This window comes from Galeopterus variegatus, unplaced genomic scaffold (genome assembly GCF_000696425.1).
Source record: "Galeopterus variegatus unplaced genomic scaffold, G_variegatus-3.0.2 Scaffold4321, whole genome shotgun sequence".
NCBI lineage: Eukaryota > Metazoa > Chordata > Mammalia > Dermoptera > Cynocephalidae > Galeopterus > Galeopterus variegatus.
Window position 1 is genome coordinate 81,647 of NW_007730432.1, and position 18,310 is coordinate 99,956.

General features: G+C 34.8%; 1 protein-coding gene across 1 annotated transcript; it reads right to left on the bottom strand.

Annotated features, from left to right (window-relative positions):
- Positions 1–2,725: 2,725 nt before the first annotated feature.
- ZNF804B (zinc finger protein 804B) lies at positions 2,726–12,681 on the bottom strand. Its single transcript, XM_008587259.1, has 3 exons — positions 12,673–12,681; positions 12,415–12,545; positions 2,726–6,409 (listed from the first exon to the last, which is right to left on the bottom strand). Exons 1-3 carry the CDS (start codon positions 12,679–12,681, stop codon positions 2,746–2,748), a joined length of 3,804 nt encoding a protein of 1,267 aa, XP_008585481.1. The 3' UTR covers positions 2,726–2,745.
- Between the last annotated feature and the right edge of the window lie 5,629 nt (positions 12,682–18,310).

Below are 18,310 nucleotides of genomic sequence, written 5' to 3' on the forward strand. Positions count from 1 at the left end.
TGTTTGTGCACACACGTGTGTATGTGTACATGTGTGTGCGTAAAGATTTCACAGCTGTTCTGAAAACATTTTCAGTTTAGTTAAGCATATATAGTTTAAGACAGATACAAAACTTGTCTCCATGAGCCAAGTATGCAAGAGTAATTCCATAAAAAGAATTACCCCATAAATACCAGACAACAGACATAAAAGAAACTTAGTGCTAGAAATCAACTGTTAATAGAAGGAGACAATGCTAAAATATAATCCATCACAGTAGCAAAATTTTAAAAACTGCATCTATTTTAGAATTCAATATATATTTGGATTTTTTTCTGTTTTGTTTATTTTCCAGAGTGTGCTTCTTTTAAGGTAAAATAAAAAGTGAAATCCAGTGTTTGAGCCTACACTTACTGATTTGGAGAATATTTATAGTTGCACTTTTCTTTATGTGATTTCATAACTTTCGCAATCTCTCACCCTGGAGTACAGGTTATCTTTTACTTAAATGGTAAAGTCTTCTTTCCCATAGTCCAAGATAGTATATTCAGGGAACACTTTCATCATTGCTAATACAAGACTGCATAGTCACTTCCATGCCATCAATAAATAGAAATCTATCTTAGTTGGTCAAAATTAATAGAGGTTCTCTGGTTCAACCTTCTGAGAGATTAAATTGTCACCAAGACAATTATGAACATTAATCAGGTGTTCTGTCTTCTTCATAATGGTGAGTTCTTCATCTAGTGAGTTCCCATGGTTACTCTATCTTGGCTCTGTATCAGCTTTGTAATCTGCTTTAGGAAATAATTATCCTCATTACTTTTTTTTAGTCTGCTGGGCCATTTTTCATCTTTTTTATAATAAACATGCCATTTATTTCACTTCTTTTTGGATACATCCAATGTTCATCAATGGTCTTTCATAACCACTTTAATAGAGTTCCATGAAGATATAGAGTTTCGTGCTATTTGATGTTTTCATCTTAATTTATTCCTTTTAAATAAGCTAGACTTTGTCACTGCTCCCAGCACCGCACTCTCCCGAGTGAGCCATGGGGTCGGCCCTGTCACTGCTATAATCTAGTCAAAACTCTCATTCCACAAGTTTCTGCTGATATCTTTAATACTACATTTTTTCTTTATATTAAAATTTCAAATTCACCTTCATCTTCTTTTATTCTTTCTCTCTCTCTGTTTCTCTCTCCCCCTTCCCTCTTTCTGTTTCTCTTGCATCAAACATATCCTTTTCTGCTGTTTACCAAGTATGAAGCATTTAACCTTTCAACTTCATTTTCCTCATCTGTACTAAGGCATGATAATATCAATCTCTAAATACGGTTTTGAAAATTAAATGAGATAACGTGGACCAAGGGTTTAGCCTGTCTCTACTTGAAACACAACAAACTTTCAGTAAATGTAGCTATCTTCCCCGTGAAGCCAAAGCTGAAGAATACGCCCTCTCATCTTCTAGTGGTAGAGGAGTTGACATCCTCATATGCACAGCACTGGAGCACTGATAACCTCCATTTCCGGTTGGTTCAATTTTCTCCATGCTTTTCGGGAATGTGCTGTCACATAAGTGTATTTCTTTTCATTTTAAAATATAAAATACTAAACCTGACTGGAGAACCATTTACAAATATAAATGTAAGAAATGCAAGTTCTGTGGGCCAGAAAACATTGTGAATGAATGTTTAAAATCATTTGTAAAATTACATGAATGGTGATTTTATTCATCAACATTCACTGTATTTTATAAATATCTCCTACAACTGAATAAAATACACCAAATACTTTAAGATTTTCTTAATTAACATGTAAAAATACTGACATTTCCAAACCTTTTACCTCTGCACTTATACATATATTGAATGGGCACAGTACGATTCCTAAGTAGAAGAATAAAGAAAACATTTTAGTCCCTGCAATATTTGAAAGATTGATGAATATATTCAAAATGTTATTCTGAGTATATTTTATTTTTTATTTTGTATTATCAAATACTAATGATAGTTTATGTTTTCTTATACAAAAATTAAACATTCTTAATTTTAGATGTTGCTGATTCTTACAGTTACAGAATTACCTTGACATAAATTTGTGTTAAGTTAACCTATTTTTCACAGAAACTCAGCAATACAATCTGTGTAAAGATTGTTTTTCATTGAAGAGTAGTTTTCAAACTGAATTAATCAGAAAATTTCTTGACATCTCTTATTTCCTAGGAAAATATAGTAACAGATGACATTGATTTAAAGTCTTGTCAATAGTTAACCATAGGAACTATTTTTAATAACTTGTTCATTTCACTGATCTTTTATTATTATCTCACAAATAAAACCAAATGAACATTCATTCATTCATTCATTCATTCATTCATTCATTCATTCACTTAACAAACACCTAGAACATAAGGTATTATATTTCATTTGAATATTCTCTGTAACGCTAATGCTCTGCCTAAATGTTTTCTGTTATCATTTTATAATATTATATGAGAACTCATCCAAAACAAATCTTTGACCCTTTTTCCTCTACCCTTCTATAAAATTATTTTAAATTTGCCCTATTATTTTGCAAGTTAAAAGAAATTCTTTAAATGTTCTAATATTGGCAATTCAGTTCATATTTATATATTGGTCACATTTTGAATTGGCACCAATATTTTAAATCTTATAATCAAATAGACATCTTTAATACATTATTTTGTAGGTAGTGACAATTTGTTTTACTTACAAATTGGAAGGAAGGGCTTTAACACCTATTAGTTCAAGTGTGCCGACATGCTTAAGGCCTCTTTCACTCCATTTACCTGTTGCATCTGGCCGGAGCAAGAATGATGGTAAAGATCTTGACCTTGGAACACTGGTTGGACTAAAGGATTCAAGTGGATGATAGACGCTGTGGCTGGATTTAAGTGAGGGCCAAACAATGTGGGGATAAATGCTGCAGGGGGCAGGGGCTGAAGTGTTATGTGAGATGGGTGGAAGGGAGCAGCAGTGACTAAATGCAGGGGATGACCTGCTAGGAAAGTGGGGTGTGCTGGGATAATAGTTGGAGTCAGAGTTGAAAATGAGATAGGAGAAAAATGTGTCTGTGAAAGAGGATGTAGATGAGCCATGGGGAGGTGACTGGTGTGGGAACTTATGGAAGCAGAAACAGCAAAATGCTGCAGGAATGTGTGGTGGATGGTGGTTATAGAAGCATGCTGGTGAACTGGAACTGTCTGTACAGCAGAGGCTGGGGAGAAGGCAGGTGGCCCTGCAGCAGGCAAAACTCGAAGATGCTTTGATAGGAGCTGTTTCTGCACATGCTGCTGGGCTTGTAGCTGTAGGAGCTTATATTTATCTATTTCATCAGGAGAAAATGTTATGGGCTGTTGAATTAAAGGGGGGGAGATAGGTTTATGACACACTTCTAATTCATTGTTCACTTCATCATGCTTCTGCATAGTTCTGTCATAGTAAGAGTTTATATTCCCCTCTACATGATTCATATGCATGCTTACATCCTGTAAGTCTAAGTTTATTTGGTCCTCTTTGGTCTTTGTTGAATCAGTAATACCTGTACATCTGTTAGATGGAAAAGCACCAGGGAAATCATTTGGTACTGGATCACAGCTTTGAATATAAGGTTGGACTTCACTAATTAAAGGTTTTGATTGTTCTTCTGTTGTTGGGTTCTTTTTTATGTTTAGTGACTGAGGCTCTGGTACTATGTGAATTATACCTTTAGAGAGATGGTTGTCACCATCAGTGTCTGCTAAAACAGTAAAATTATTTGTCTGTGAACTTTTGATTTTCTTTTCCTCAGTAGTCCTTTGAAGCGCACTGCCTTTACCATTTCTTCTTTTACTGGTAAACTGCATTTTGTCAGACAAAGTCAAGGCTGGTCTACTACAGCTCAGTGGTACAAGTTGAATTGTGCACTGCATTTGTGAATGAGCCTCTAATTCATTTTTACAACTGTTTGAAAAGACCTCAAAATTAGTGGACTGGTCCTGATACTTCTTGGCTTGTACTCTTTCTAAAAGGCTTTTGGCCATTAGGGTGGTCTTCTCTCCTGTAATGTTGGGCTCTGTGGTTTCCAAAGGGCCACTGGAACAGTTTCTTAGAAGGCAGCTGATATTCCCAGAGTTACGCTGCACAGGTTTGACTTTTCCCGGATCACAAATGTGAGGGCTGTCCAAAGACTCTTGACTTCTCTTGCTTTTATTTAAGTTACAGATTCTCTCTCTTGAGTAACAGCCCAATCTGCTGCGCTGAGGTCCCTGGCATTTAGTTGGTTTTCCACCATTTCCACCACAGGAAGCCTGTGAGCTAGAATCACAGTGGGTGATTTTCATGGATTTTGGCCCTGAAAATTTTTGTTGATTTTTATCCAGTTGAGATCTTTCTCCACAGTGACAATATCTATGTTTCGAGTGTTTTTCATTTTTAAATGACTCCCACAATTTGCAGTTCCTATCTCTCTGTGTTTCAGACTGCAGGTACTCGCTCTTTGTTATCTCACCAGAGAAGTACAGGCAGCTGTGCTTTCTGCGTTTCCGTTTGTGCCTTTCAACTGAGTTGTGTTCTTTCTTACAACGGCAGAGCAAATTACCTCTGCCATTACCATTGGACCTATGACTTGAACAAGTACTTCTCAAGCTAGACATGCTGCTCGAAGGGCTAGAATGTCCATTCAGAGATGACTTTAGAGAATGTCTCTCAGAACTTCTGTTTTCACATCCAGAAACTCTGCTGGTCATGCTGATGTGATCACTATTCAAAGTCACACTGCAGTCCTTCCCATGGACACTGTGACCCCCTACTACATAAGGACTAGAATTCCAGGTGAATTGGTTTTCATCTTCAAACTCTGAATGAGGATCATAGGAAATCAGCTTATGCTTTTTAGTCCTAGAGATACAGGGAGGAAAAGTCAGGCCCTCATTTGCATCATTTAGAACTATCCTTCGGCAGCTTTGCCAATGGGCCCTTGAAGGTTCTGTAAGTTCGTTATCTCTATTATTCTTTCCTAAACAATCCTTTAGAGACATATCAAGGTAAGCAGGCACTTCAGGATTTTTCATTTCCAAATCACTTACACTAAAATTATGTTCACCCTTATTCGGCTCAGAATCATTCTGGCCCAAATTACATTTTCTCTGGAAAATTTCCCACTCTGGATTAGCTATCATCATCTTTGGTTTCAGAGACTGATTATCTTCTTGGATCAATTTTTGTTGGTCTTTGATTAAACCTGAGACTTGTTTCTCTGTTTTAGTCTTCATTTCCAAAGGTTCCTTACTCAACTCTGTTTTGAAGTCCTCTGGATTACGACCATCCTTATGGCCATCCTTTGTGTTCCGAGAAAGCTTAAAATCAAAATATAACGGGTTGCAGCCATAAGAGATACAGGGTTCTGTTTTTGTGAACAGCAGAAGTTCCGCAGGCCATTGCAGAGTGGTGTGGCCATCCTTGCTTTGTACGTGGAGAAAAGGCAACGGTCTGGATGTCCTATCATGGGGACATGCTTCACTTACAAGTCTTTGCACATTTTTGCTAACTTTTTCTGTTTCATCTAAAGATTTTCCTCTGTCCTCCATTCTGAAACTGGGATTCGAATGCACTGTACTTTTTTGTTCACTTGGCTCCTGTGATGAAAACTCCTCCAGACACTGAAATATCCTGGCATCACTGTGCTTGTAAATGTTTGGTGGGCTGGAGGAAGCATTTTCTGGGCTTGGGTGATTAATGCGGTTTTCTGAAGTGTTCTTCAATGTATTTCTAGTTCCTTTTTCTCTGCTGGAAGGAGTAAAATCTATATCTGAAAGATGAATGCTAGGTTTAGAGAAGGAAGAATGAATGCCAATTGAATCTTCTAGTGTCTCATCAATAGAGCCATTTTTGTCTTGCAAAATTGTAGAGCTGATGGAGAAAGTACTGTGTAGAACACTTTCCAGACTGCTTGGTGAGATGTTTACATCTTTTCCCTTAGTGAGGTGTGTATCCTTATTTGCAAACCTGCAGCACTTGCATTTCTCCCCAGTTAGTTTTGTTTTATAGAGGGGTGACTTGTTACAATCATGGGTTTCTTCTGTGTTCTCACTGAAAACTGATGCTGAAGATTCTAATTTTAGGTGCACTTTTTTGGAGAAAGAAAATGATACTCCTGTCCTGTGATTTGCATTGCTGAGATCTGAAGATGTTTGTGAAATATGATTTCCAAACAAGTAACGCCTGTCCGCTTGTAATTGGTGTCGATTTGGCATGGTGGACCTCTGTTTATCAGAAATGCTTTTGGGGAGATTCTTTCCTTTAAGGAGAAGAGCACTCTTCATGCAGGATACCTTTCTGCCATTCTTAACTGGGAAAATTCCTTGCTGGAGTTGTTTTTCTATGGCTATCCTGGGGGCTTTGTATGCTGGTCCATTTCCAGAAACACTGTAAATACAATAAATATTTAAAATGATTAAGACATTAGGTTTGGAATCATATCTACATGTGAACATTTCATAGTGTTTCTATGATGAGTTCTATTTATGAACTACATCTTCTGTAATATAGACATTTTATTGTGTTTATACAACTCAGTATAACGGTTTTATAGTAGCTATTTCTAAAATGCATGGTTTAAGTGTATTATTTTCAAATTACTAAAAAGCAATAGCAAGTAAATATCTTATGCTAGTATTGCAAAAGAATATAAAGTATTTCATTTACATTATAATATATGTCCTCCAGAGCCTATCAATTCTTTGGAATACAGGTTTAACATCTTACAGAGTTTTCTAATCGGTGCATTCACATTAAATAAAAAATTAAAGAAAATTAAAAATCCCTTCCAAAATATTAAAATATTTCTTAAATTTGCTTTTATGTATAAACTCTAGCATTTTATAACTTTTGGTTCCTCAGTTTTCAAAATTTCTTATGTTTGCTTCCTTTTGAAACAAGGTGGTTAGTTCTTCCTTTATGATTTCTCAGTAATTTAACTAATTATAATAAATGCATAATAAAGTAACACATTTACAAGCCATCTCAATATCATCAACGATTTTGAAATCTTATTGTTTTTTAAATTTTAACTTACAGATTGCAATCATACATACTTACGGGGTACAATCTGATATTGTGATACATATAGATGTTGTATAATAATTGGATCAGGGTAATTAATGTATCGATCACCTCATCATGCATTTATCATTTTTGAACTCTTTTCTTTTACTTCTTACTCACCAAAATATTTTTTTCACCATTTGAGCATATATATGTTTTATTTTTGAAAGATTTTTAAAAAGTATTTGTTCTACTGAGCTTCATTAGTAATTCAAACAGAAAGCTGGAAATGCGAATACATATGAGAGATTAAAGCATTTAGATTAAAATTATTTGTCTCTTTGACATTCTACCTATAAACTACAATGTAAGGCCTTACTGGGGAGAAGGCATTCCCAATCATAACATTTACTTGACTGTTTGAACTGATGTTTCTTTTCCTTTTTCTTTTTCCACATGCTTGGATGTGTTTGTTTTCTTTTCTCTCTTTTGGATTTTTATTTCACTTTATCTAATCATTTGTTGCTTGAATATAAAATACTAAAACAACCGATATCTTCTGCATATGTAACATAAACTTTAACGAAGAGAAGTGCTTTCTGAGCCCTTGTCTAAAAAATTCTTTGTTGTTGGCTTCACTTATGACTATTTGGCCCATCAGCATAGAACTCTGGATTCACATTCCTTTTGTCAACCAAATTTCATGTACTTTGCTTCACTGTCTTTATATGCTTAATATCGCAAACATATTTAATTAGCCTCCATTTATTTTTCAAATGAATTTGCTTGTGCATTTGTATGATTTTGTAATATTTCTTCTTATTTATACATATTTATTATATAAATATCACATATATTTATGTGTGTGTGTGTGTGTATGCGTGTGTGTGTGTATACACATAAAACATTTTACGGGAACATAGCAACAGGGTGATTTACTTTGGTTAAGTTTTGCTAGTGCTTCTTGGGCACTTTCAATTGAACTTTCTCCAGCTCAGATACATTTTCTTCTTTGATTTCTTTGGTCATTTCTTCTTTCTTCTCCTAGTTTCTTGTCTTGGAATTTATATGTTACAATTATTTGCTCTCCTGAATATATCCTTTAAGTCTTATTATTTATCTCAGCAGTCTACTGTCTTTAGTCTTTTGCTCTAGTTCAGGGGAATTTCTTGTATTTAATTTCTATTTTACTGACACCATATTTTACAATATCCAATCTGTTGCCTACTATGCCCATATGGATTTTAAGTCACAAACAATCATTTTAGCTACCATTTAGTTTTAAATGATTTCAGACTGTCTCCTCTTCATGAAATAACAGCGGAAGCTTTAGAGTTATGGTGTTCCCTTGGATCTTGTGGAAAACTATATTTAGAAATTTTCTAAAACTGTATTCTGTTCTGTACAGTAAGTGTTTCGAAATGAAAACCTTCTTCTTATTCATCGCATTAATCAGTAATCTCCCTTTTTTGAGTCACCTTTTCATGTTCTTGAGAGAGATTTTAGGCTTATTTAATACTAGGAATAGCGAGGAACTCTTTAAAGTAGTGTATGAATTATTGAATATTTCTTTCAAGCATAGAGAAAAATAAGGAACACAGAGGTTTACTAAAATGCCATTGGCCTTTTGAAATGCCTGCAGCTTGGGGATAGAAGGATGAGGTCCAGAAACAGCTGCAGCATTGAACTTGGCCTTGGTGCCAAAAAGATTTTTTCCACATTTATAGCCACAGTTTGGGTTAACTAGGAACTGTACTTCTGACCTAAATTACCTTTTTCAGGAACTTTGATCAATCTGGTGTTATAAACTCAGCAGAAATTATTCCAAAAGTCTGATGTATGGATATTATAATTCTTTCCTTCTTGATTCATTATGCTTCAGATATTTTAGTATTTCTATATTTTATTATCTTTTATATATATACTTTCCTGAATAACATTTTTGCTTATTATCTTGGCACTGTTTCATGCATTTTCTTGCTTTGATTTATGTTAATCTGAATGTTCTCTTCTTCATTGCCTTCCTCATATTTTACTGTTTCTCTCTCTAATGTGCAAGCTTCTTCTGTTTATATTCTATTAAATATTCTTAAATCTTTTTGCTTTTATTGTTTTTGTATTATATTTTCTCTTAACTTCTTGTTCTTAAGTTTTATTCTCATTTTATAATCCAGCCTGCATTTATGATTATAGATCTTCTAAAAATTTTAACATTTTACCCTCATTGTTAATAATTAATACCTCTTATTTTCATGTGTCAGACTTTTTATATTGTTGCTTTATAAGCTTTATCTTCATTTATTTTAAATCTGATGTATTTCTATTATTTTTGAAAATCCTAATTTTCTACCTTTGTGGAGTTTCCAATTCTATAATTTTTAATGTAGGTTTATGCCTTATAACATTATTAAAGCTTTAATTTTTCTAGCTTTATTGAGGAATAATTGACAAATAAAAATATATATATTCAATGTGTACAATGTGATGATTTGATATATGTGGACACTGTGAATTGATTACAGCAAACTAATTGACACATTTATCACACTACACATAGTTAGCATTTTGTGTGTGTGTGTGTGGTAAAAGACAGGTAAGATCCAATCTCTTAGCAAATTCCTGTAAACAACACAGTATTATTAACCATAGTCACCATGCTCTACATTAAATCACCAGGACTTATTCACCTTATAACTGAAAGTTTGTGCATTTTAACTAACAGCTCCCTATTTTCTTTATTCTCTAGTCACTGGCAACCACCTTTCCACTCTCTGAAAGCTTTAATTTTTATAGTTATCTCTTTATTTAATAGTTCACTCCCTTTTTAAAAACTCTCTTTACCTTTTTGTATTTTTAAAGCTAATTATTATTTATAATGGCTTGTAAGAAAGGGATATAGAGTTATTTCTTTAATTCTTATTAATGATTTGTCCATTCCAATTGCTCTCCAAAATTTTTAATGCTCAGTAACTTAACAAATGCCCAATTTAATTCTCTCCTGTGCAAAAAGTATACTTTCCAAACAGGAAATAAAACATGAAAAGCAACATGATTTGTTTTAATGGTGTCATTTCCTAATGTCCCACATTACCTAGTTCTTATATCAAGAACTTCATATTCTCAGAAGCAATTGCTCTAAAATTTTTAGATTTGGGGAAAATCTCCATATCAAGATGTTCTATACCTAGATTTATACATACTAGAAGTTCACCTACAGAGAGTGAATATCCCCCATGCAATAACTGGACCTGCTGAGGAAATAGGTTGGGTAGAAGTACCCAAGAGATGGCCAGAGTTGAGTGCCCTTTATAAGACTCATTACCAGTTTTCTGCCACAATTTGTCCATCAGTCTGATTCAAATATTCTCACTACAAGTAAATTTACCTCTCTTTTCCACAGCGTCATAGAAGAATCTTTCTATCTGGATCATCCTACTCAGAAGTCTTTATTATGAGGATAAAAGACAAATAAAGGTCCTGGAGAGAGGTAATGCTGATAATTAGCTTTCATTTGTCAATTCAGCTGCCAAAAAGCAAATATTTATTAATTCTGTTAGGGGACTTCCCTAAGGTCATGAGGCTGTTTAAACAGAAAGAGCCATTGGCCAGTGAGCCGGTGGTGTGTAGTAGAAAAGAATGAAATAATTTTCCTAGTTCCAAGTTCTGTATCTAGAAAGCTGAACACTTGTCTTTTTCCTAACAATTTGAGTGCATTGTGACCTAGAGGGCCTGCCTGCTCTATAAAGGACAACAACCCAGATGTGGTTAGGTTGTGTTTGTTTAGTAAATAAGGTTTCAAGAGGAACAGCTGACACTTAATAGAGTGAATCTTTTAATTTGGAGGGCCCTTAATGGGTAGCTCTACTAAACTTAGAACTTTATCATCATTATTTTCATCGCCACTCTCATCATCAAGGGTTCCCTGATCCTTGTTATTTATCCCAGAGGAAAATATAGAAAGTCTGAATAAAAATGTAGAAGTGTGACATCTTTCATAATAACAAAACAACCAAAATTTATGTTTGTTAAGTTTACTCAGATTTGCTATTGTGGTCTTAAGAGACATACCTAAAGGATGTCTCTCTATGGTGGGGCTTGCCCTGTTTTATATGGTTTGACTTATTGAATCTCATAATTAATCACTTAGGAATTGACATCTTCCCTAGATTTTTTCCTATATGCTGCCCTAACAACCATAGGACTCTTCTTTCTAAGTCATGTTTTGACAAAGACTGTCTGACATCTTATTGACAATATGTTTGAAAAACATATTGTAAGTTCTTCATTGTGTTCACTGGTAAAAGGCTCAGTACAAATGTGTGTACTGCTAATTTGATTGTATGGGACCTCAGAGCATGCATTTTTGTATCAATCTCACCCCTGGATATATGTTGTACCTTTGTTTTTTCTTCATACTAAATTGGTCATTTATTTTTAATATGATTATTTTTATGTATTTTCATTAAAGTTAATTAAATTATTTTGAGTTGAAAATACATGAATATACTCAAGCTTAATGCCAACTATATTTTTATGCATAATTGATCCTAAAAAAGAAAATATTTTCTTAGAATCCCACTTGAACTCTAATATTTTGTGATAATATAATTGAGCCACTCACTCCTGTTTATTGCATATTCTTTTCCACTTAAACAATAGGGGATTAAATTCTGGCACAGAGCTTAAATTTCACAATTCACCAGGTTGCTGTCAACTACACTAATTAGCTACATTAATGTTCTACATTATAATTCATACGAACATAAATCACAATCTACAAATTTAATTGCATTCCAGGTAACAACTTTAAAACATTCAGTGGTTCCAAGCTTTTGTAAAATTGTTATTTTTCAGCTACAAGAATGCACTAGTATAATGCTTGTTATAATTATAAATTTAAATGGCCCTGTGTAGTAAATTTAACTGCATTAATTACATCTTGTTTGTCAGCCAGATGATGATAATGTCATTTATTCAGATTCAGGTGTGTATAGGGGAATGTACAGAAGATTTATTTCCCCCTCCAAAAAATGCACTGTTATTTGTGGGTTTTTAAATTATCATTATAAAATGTAAAATAAATTAGTAAGAAACTGTATTGGTCCATTTAAATCAACTGGATAGAATAAATGTGAGTATATTAAAATCACTCTTGGATCATTCTATTAAATAGAACAGTAAATTAACATATTGGGGAGAAAAATAGCAGATGCCAAAAGTAGTTAATATACAAACCTTTGGCAATTAAGGAATATTTACCCTCAGTCATATCTGTTGATTAATTATAATTTGTTTACATTGTTGCAGTGAACCAAGTAAATCTATCATTAAAATTGTCCCGGAGGTTGAAGAGAGTTTTGAACGATCCCAGACACTCTAATTCTTACCATTCAGACTGTTGCCTCAATTTAGCTAGCTGATGAAGTCGTTTAAGTGCTTTTTCTTGTTTCTTCTCATCTTTCCATGACTTGGAAGCTACATTTCGAGCAAATTCTCGTTGCTTTAATTCTTTCAGTCTCTGTGGGAAAAAAAGAAAAACAAAAAGGATACTATAAATAATATATATTTTTTGTATCTACAAGGCTCTTTATTAAACTTTGTCTTGAGTGCAGAGGTAACTTTCTAGATAGGGAAAGTAAAAGGACCTTCTCCATCGCTGCTATACTTTGCTTCAAGATAAATTTAGTAGATAAATATAGCTGTCAACTATGTTATTTTTCAAAGTTTGTCACAGTCACTGCAGAAATGTGCTGCAAATCCGGGATCCTTGCTGGATCACCCTGGCTACACAACTGCAATCATCTGTGTGCTTGTGAACACACAAATGGGGAAAAGGGGCAATATATGAATGGGTGTGAAAGGAGAGGAGGTAATGGGATGCACTTTCCTCCACCCACCTGCCCCAGCTCCTTACCTGTAAAATCAATGCTGCTATTAAATACACTGAATGGAATGAGCTTGTTTCAGTAAAGAGCATCTATTACTGCGAAAGATTTAAAATTCTAAAAGTAATTCTTAATTCATTTTTCAAGTGGGGATATTTTTCAAATGCAGATTTCTATATTGTATCTAGGAAGACAGAAATGGGCGAGGGATTTAATCTCAGGATAGAGGCTTGGCCTTGCTTGATTTAAATTAAGCTAGTACTTATTTTAATTAATCTTTTCTTTGAAACAGTTGACTTACATGCAAATCGGATGCTGCTCATTACCTGTTTGGATTTCTACTTTAGAGTTAGCCACTAAGCACACCTAATGATATTGAACAAATTGAGAAATGCCACAATCAAATGAGCATCTTGAAGTTTGGGGCCTAATCCTAAACTGGAGCATTTTTGAAGATTAGCCTTTCTTAATTCATACAAAGTGATTTTAAACATTCTAATGTCTGTATCTGTTTATTTTCATTTCCCAAATCAAATGTAAAGGATGTTTCCCAGGTATGGAAAAAAAAAAACAAAAAAACAAAAAAACAAAAAAGAAAAAAACCCTACATCACTATCAAAAGAGGTAATAATACTACAGCAGACCATTTCTCTCCCAAAGAGCAAGGGTCGAAACCTTAATGATCATTAAGCACATAGAATAAGAGCATCACAGAACTAGAAACAGCCACAGGAAAAAAAAACATGGAGTCAAAATGAATTTAATTTTTGACAAATAGGCTGGCTGCTGCACCAGCCAGCTAAGCACCAGCCAGTGAAACTGTGTGGCTCCACATGGCCTCTTCATCCCGCTGCCTCGGACCCTGGCAAGGGGGAGCTCCAGGCCCTGCTCCTGTGCCCTGAACAAGCACCATGCAGGTGAGACTGCTGGTGGTGGCAGGCAGCAAAACCAGCCAGCGGAACTGTGCAGCTGGACACAGCCCCTCACCCCACCTCAGACCCAGGGGGAGCAGCAGCCTAAGTATCTGACCCACCGAGTTTGGTCCAGCAGAACTCTACAGTGGTGGGGGCTCATTCTACAACTACAGAGTCTTGAACGGGAACCAAGGAGGTTTAACATAAGCACCACCATACCTACTGTCAAGCAAAGACAATTCACCCCACACAGTAGCAACCAGGGCCACTCCACAGCCAACCTCAGTGGAATAGAAGGAAACCTCCTACCAAATGACCAAACATCAGTGAAAAAATACTAGAAGTACAAACAATCAAGCAGAAATGATGCCACTGAAAGGATACAGTAATGCCCCAAAGTCAGACTCCATAGAATAGGGAATCCTTGAAATGTCTGAAAAAGAATTTCAAGCAATGATCTTAAGAAAACTTGAAGAAGTAAAGGAAAACTCAATTAGAGAACACAATGAAAGAAGAAAAGACATCCAGAATATGAAGGAGGAAATCTACGAAGAGATTAATACCATAAACAAGAGTGTAGCAGAACTTCTAGAAATAAAAGACACACTCAATGAAATAAAAAACACAACTGAGACCTTGAGCACCAGGTTAAAGCAAGCAGAAGAAAGAATTTCAGAGCTTGAAGATGGTCTTTTTGAAATAACTCAGGCAGACCAAAAAAAAAAAAAAGGAAAAAAATTAAAAATAATGAGGAAAACCTATGAGAGATAGCAGACAACCTCAGGCACTCTAACATCCAAATAGTGGATATTCCTGAAGGCCAGGAGAAAGGAAAAGGTATTGATAACCTACTAAAGGAAATAGCAACAGAAAACTTTCCAGATGTAGGACAAGATACAGACCTTAAGATCCAGGAAGCTCAAAGGTCCCCAAACAGATTCAACCCAAAAAGATCCTCCCAAAGACATATCATAGTTAAATTTGTAAAGTTCAAAGACAAAAAGAGAATTTTACAAGCAGCAGGACAAAAGTGTCAGGTCACTTATAGGGGAACCCCCATCAAACTAACAGCAGACTTCTCAACAAAAACCCTACATGCCAGAAGATAGTGGAAAGATATATTGAAAATACTAAAAGAAAAAAAACTGTGAGCCAAGAATTCTTTACCCAGCAAGGCTCTCCTTCAGAAACAAGTTAGAAATAGTGTATTTCCCAGACAAAAAAAAAAAAAAAAATTGTGGGAGCTTACCACTACATGACCAGCCCTGCAAGAAATTCTCAATGGAGTCATTCATCTGTAATCTGAATAATGGTGACCATCATCACGAATACACAAGAAAGAGCAAAACCCACATTTAAAACAAAAATTCCAGCAAGAAAGAAAGAGAAAGAAGCTAAATCATTCCACCTTAAATTCCCAACTCATACTGAAGAAGAGAAATAAAAGGGGAAATAATGATCAAAAGATATATAAACCACCTAAACAAGTAGCGATTAAATGACAGGAATTAAACAACACTTCTCGATAACTACTCTAAAAGTAAATGGACTAAATTCCCCATTCAAAAGACACAGACTAACTGACTGTATCAAAAAACTAACCCAAGTATATGCTGTCTTCAAGAGACCCACCTCACCTTTAAAGATATTCATATACTAAAAGTGAAGGGATGGAAAAAGATATACCATGAAATGGAAACCCAAAACAAGTAGGAGTAGATATTCTTATATCAGACAAAAAAGACTTTAAACCAAAAAACATTTAAGAAGATAAAGAAGGCCATTATATAATGATAAATAGAACTATCCAGCTAGAAGACATAACAATCATAAACATGTATGTACCCAATACTGGATGACTCATATATATCAAGCAAACACTCTAAGACCTAAAGAAGGAGATAGGACCTAATACATTAATAGTTGGTGATCTGAACACCACCCTCTCAGTATGGGACAGTACTTCCAACAAAGAGACACAGGATTTAATCTACACCCTAGACCAATTGGACTTGGCAGCTATATACAGAACATTTCACCCAACAGCTAAAGAATACACTTTCTTCTCATCAGCTCATGGTACATTCTTCAGGATAGACCACATATTAGGTCACAAATCTACTCTCAGCAAATTTTTTAAAAATGAAATCATTCCAACAGTCTTTTCAGACCATAATGTACTAAAACTGGAGATAAACAATAAGCAAATTGCTGGAAGCTATACAAATACATGGAAAATAAATAATGGGCTCCTGAACGACCTATTGGTCCATTAAATAGGAAATCAAAAAATTTCTAGAAACTAATGAAAATAAAGATAAATCATACCAAAACTTGTGGGATACTACAAAAGCAGTACTAAGAGGCAAAATTATTGTAGTAAATACTTAGATTAAAAAAATGGACAGACTTCAGAAAAACAACCAAACAGTACGCCTCAAGAACTTGAAAAACAACAACAATCCAACCAAAAGGAAATAGATTGGAAGAAATAATTAAGATCAGAGCAGAACTAAATGAAATAGAGACCCCATAAAACAATAGAAAGATCAACAAAACTGAAAGTTGGTTTTTTGAGAAGATAAGCAAAATAGACACACCATTAGCTAGATTAACAAAATAAAGGAGAGAGCCATTTATGACAAACCCACCACCAGTATTATTCTGAATGGGGAAAAATTAAGGTCTTCCCCTTAAGGACAAGAACAAGACAAGGATGTCCACTCTCACCGCTTCTATTCAACATAGTACTGGAGGTACTAGCTAGAGCAATCAGGCAAGAGAAAGAAATAAAGGAATCTGGATTGCAAAAGAGGAAGTCAAACTTTCCCTATTTGCAGATGATATGATATTATATATAGAAAAACCTAAGGAATCTATCAAAAAACTCTTAGAGCTGGTTAATGACTTCAGTAACATTGCAGGATACAAAATAAATGCCCCAAATCAGTAGCATTTATGTACTCAAATAATGAATTAACAGAAAGAGAAATAAAGTAAGCCCATTTACAATTGTGACCAAAAAAATACAATGCCTAGGGATCAATTTAGCCAAGGAGGTGAAAGACCTCTACAATGAGAATTACAAACCACTTCTGAAAGAAATTAAAGAAGACACAACAAGATGGAAAGATATTCCATGCTCTTGGATTGGAAGAATTAACATTGTGAAAATGTCTATAATACACAAAGCCATCTACAGATTCAGTGCAATCCCCATCAAAATATCAATGACTTTCTATGCAGAAATGGAAAAAACAAGCTTACCTTTCATATGGAAAAACAAAAGACCCCGAATAGCCAAAGCAATCCTGTGCAAAAATAACAAAGCCAGAGGCATAACTCTGCCTGACTTCAAATTATACTACACAGCTGTTGTAACCCCAAAAGCAAAATAGACATTCAGACCAGTGGAGTAGAATAGAGAACCCAGAAATCACTCCTCAGGCTTATAGCCACCTGATATTAGACAAAGGCAACAAAAATCTACATTGGGAAAAAGATTGCCTCTTCAACAAGTGGTGCTGGGAAAACTGGATATCCATATGCAGAAGAATGAATCTAGATATGCATCTCTCACTGTACACTAAAATCAACTCAAAATGGATTAAAGACCTAGGTATAAGACCTAACACTGTAAAATTACTAAGGGAAAATATAGGTGAAAAACTTCAGCTGTTAGGTCAGGGGAAAGGCTTTATGAACATGAGACCAAAAGCACAAGCAGTAAAAGATAAAATAAACAAATGGGACTATATCAAACTAAAAAGTTTCTGCACAGCGAAAGAAACAATCAATAGAGTGAAAAGACAACCTACAGAGTGAGAGAAAATTTTTGCCAACTATGCATCTGACAAAGGACCAATTTCCAGACTATACATAGAACTCAAGCAATTATACAGTAAAAGAATAAATGACCCAATTAAAAAATGGGTAAAAGAGCTAAATAGACATTTTTCAAAGGAAGACATACAAATGGCCAACAGATACATGTAAAAATGTTCAACAGCACTAGTCAGGGAAATGCAAATTAAAACCACATTGAGATACCACCTCACTCCAGTTAGACTGGCTATAATCAAAAAGACAGTGAATAACAAATGCTGGTGAGGGTGTGGAGAAAAGGGAACACTATTGCACTGTTGGACTGTAAATTAGTACAACCACTTTGGAAAACAATTTGTAGGCTTCTCAAACAACTACAGATAGATCTTCCATATGATCCAGCAATCCCTCTTCTGGGCATATTTCCAGAGGAATGCAAATCATCATGTCGAAGAGATACCTGCACTCCCATGTTTATTGTAGCTCTGCTTACAATAGCCAAGATATGAAATCAAGCAAAATGTCCATCAATGGATGACGCGATAAGGCAACTGTGGTATGTATACACCATGGAATATTGTGCCATAAAAAAGAATGAAATACGCCCATTTGCAACAACATGGATGAAGCTAGAAAAACTTATGTTAGTGAAACAAGCA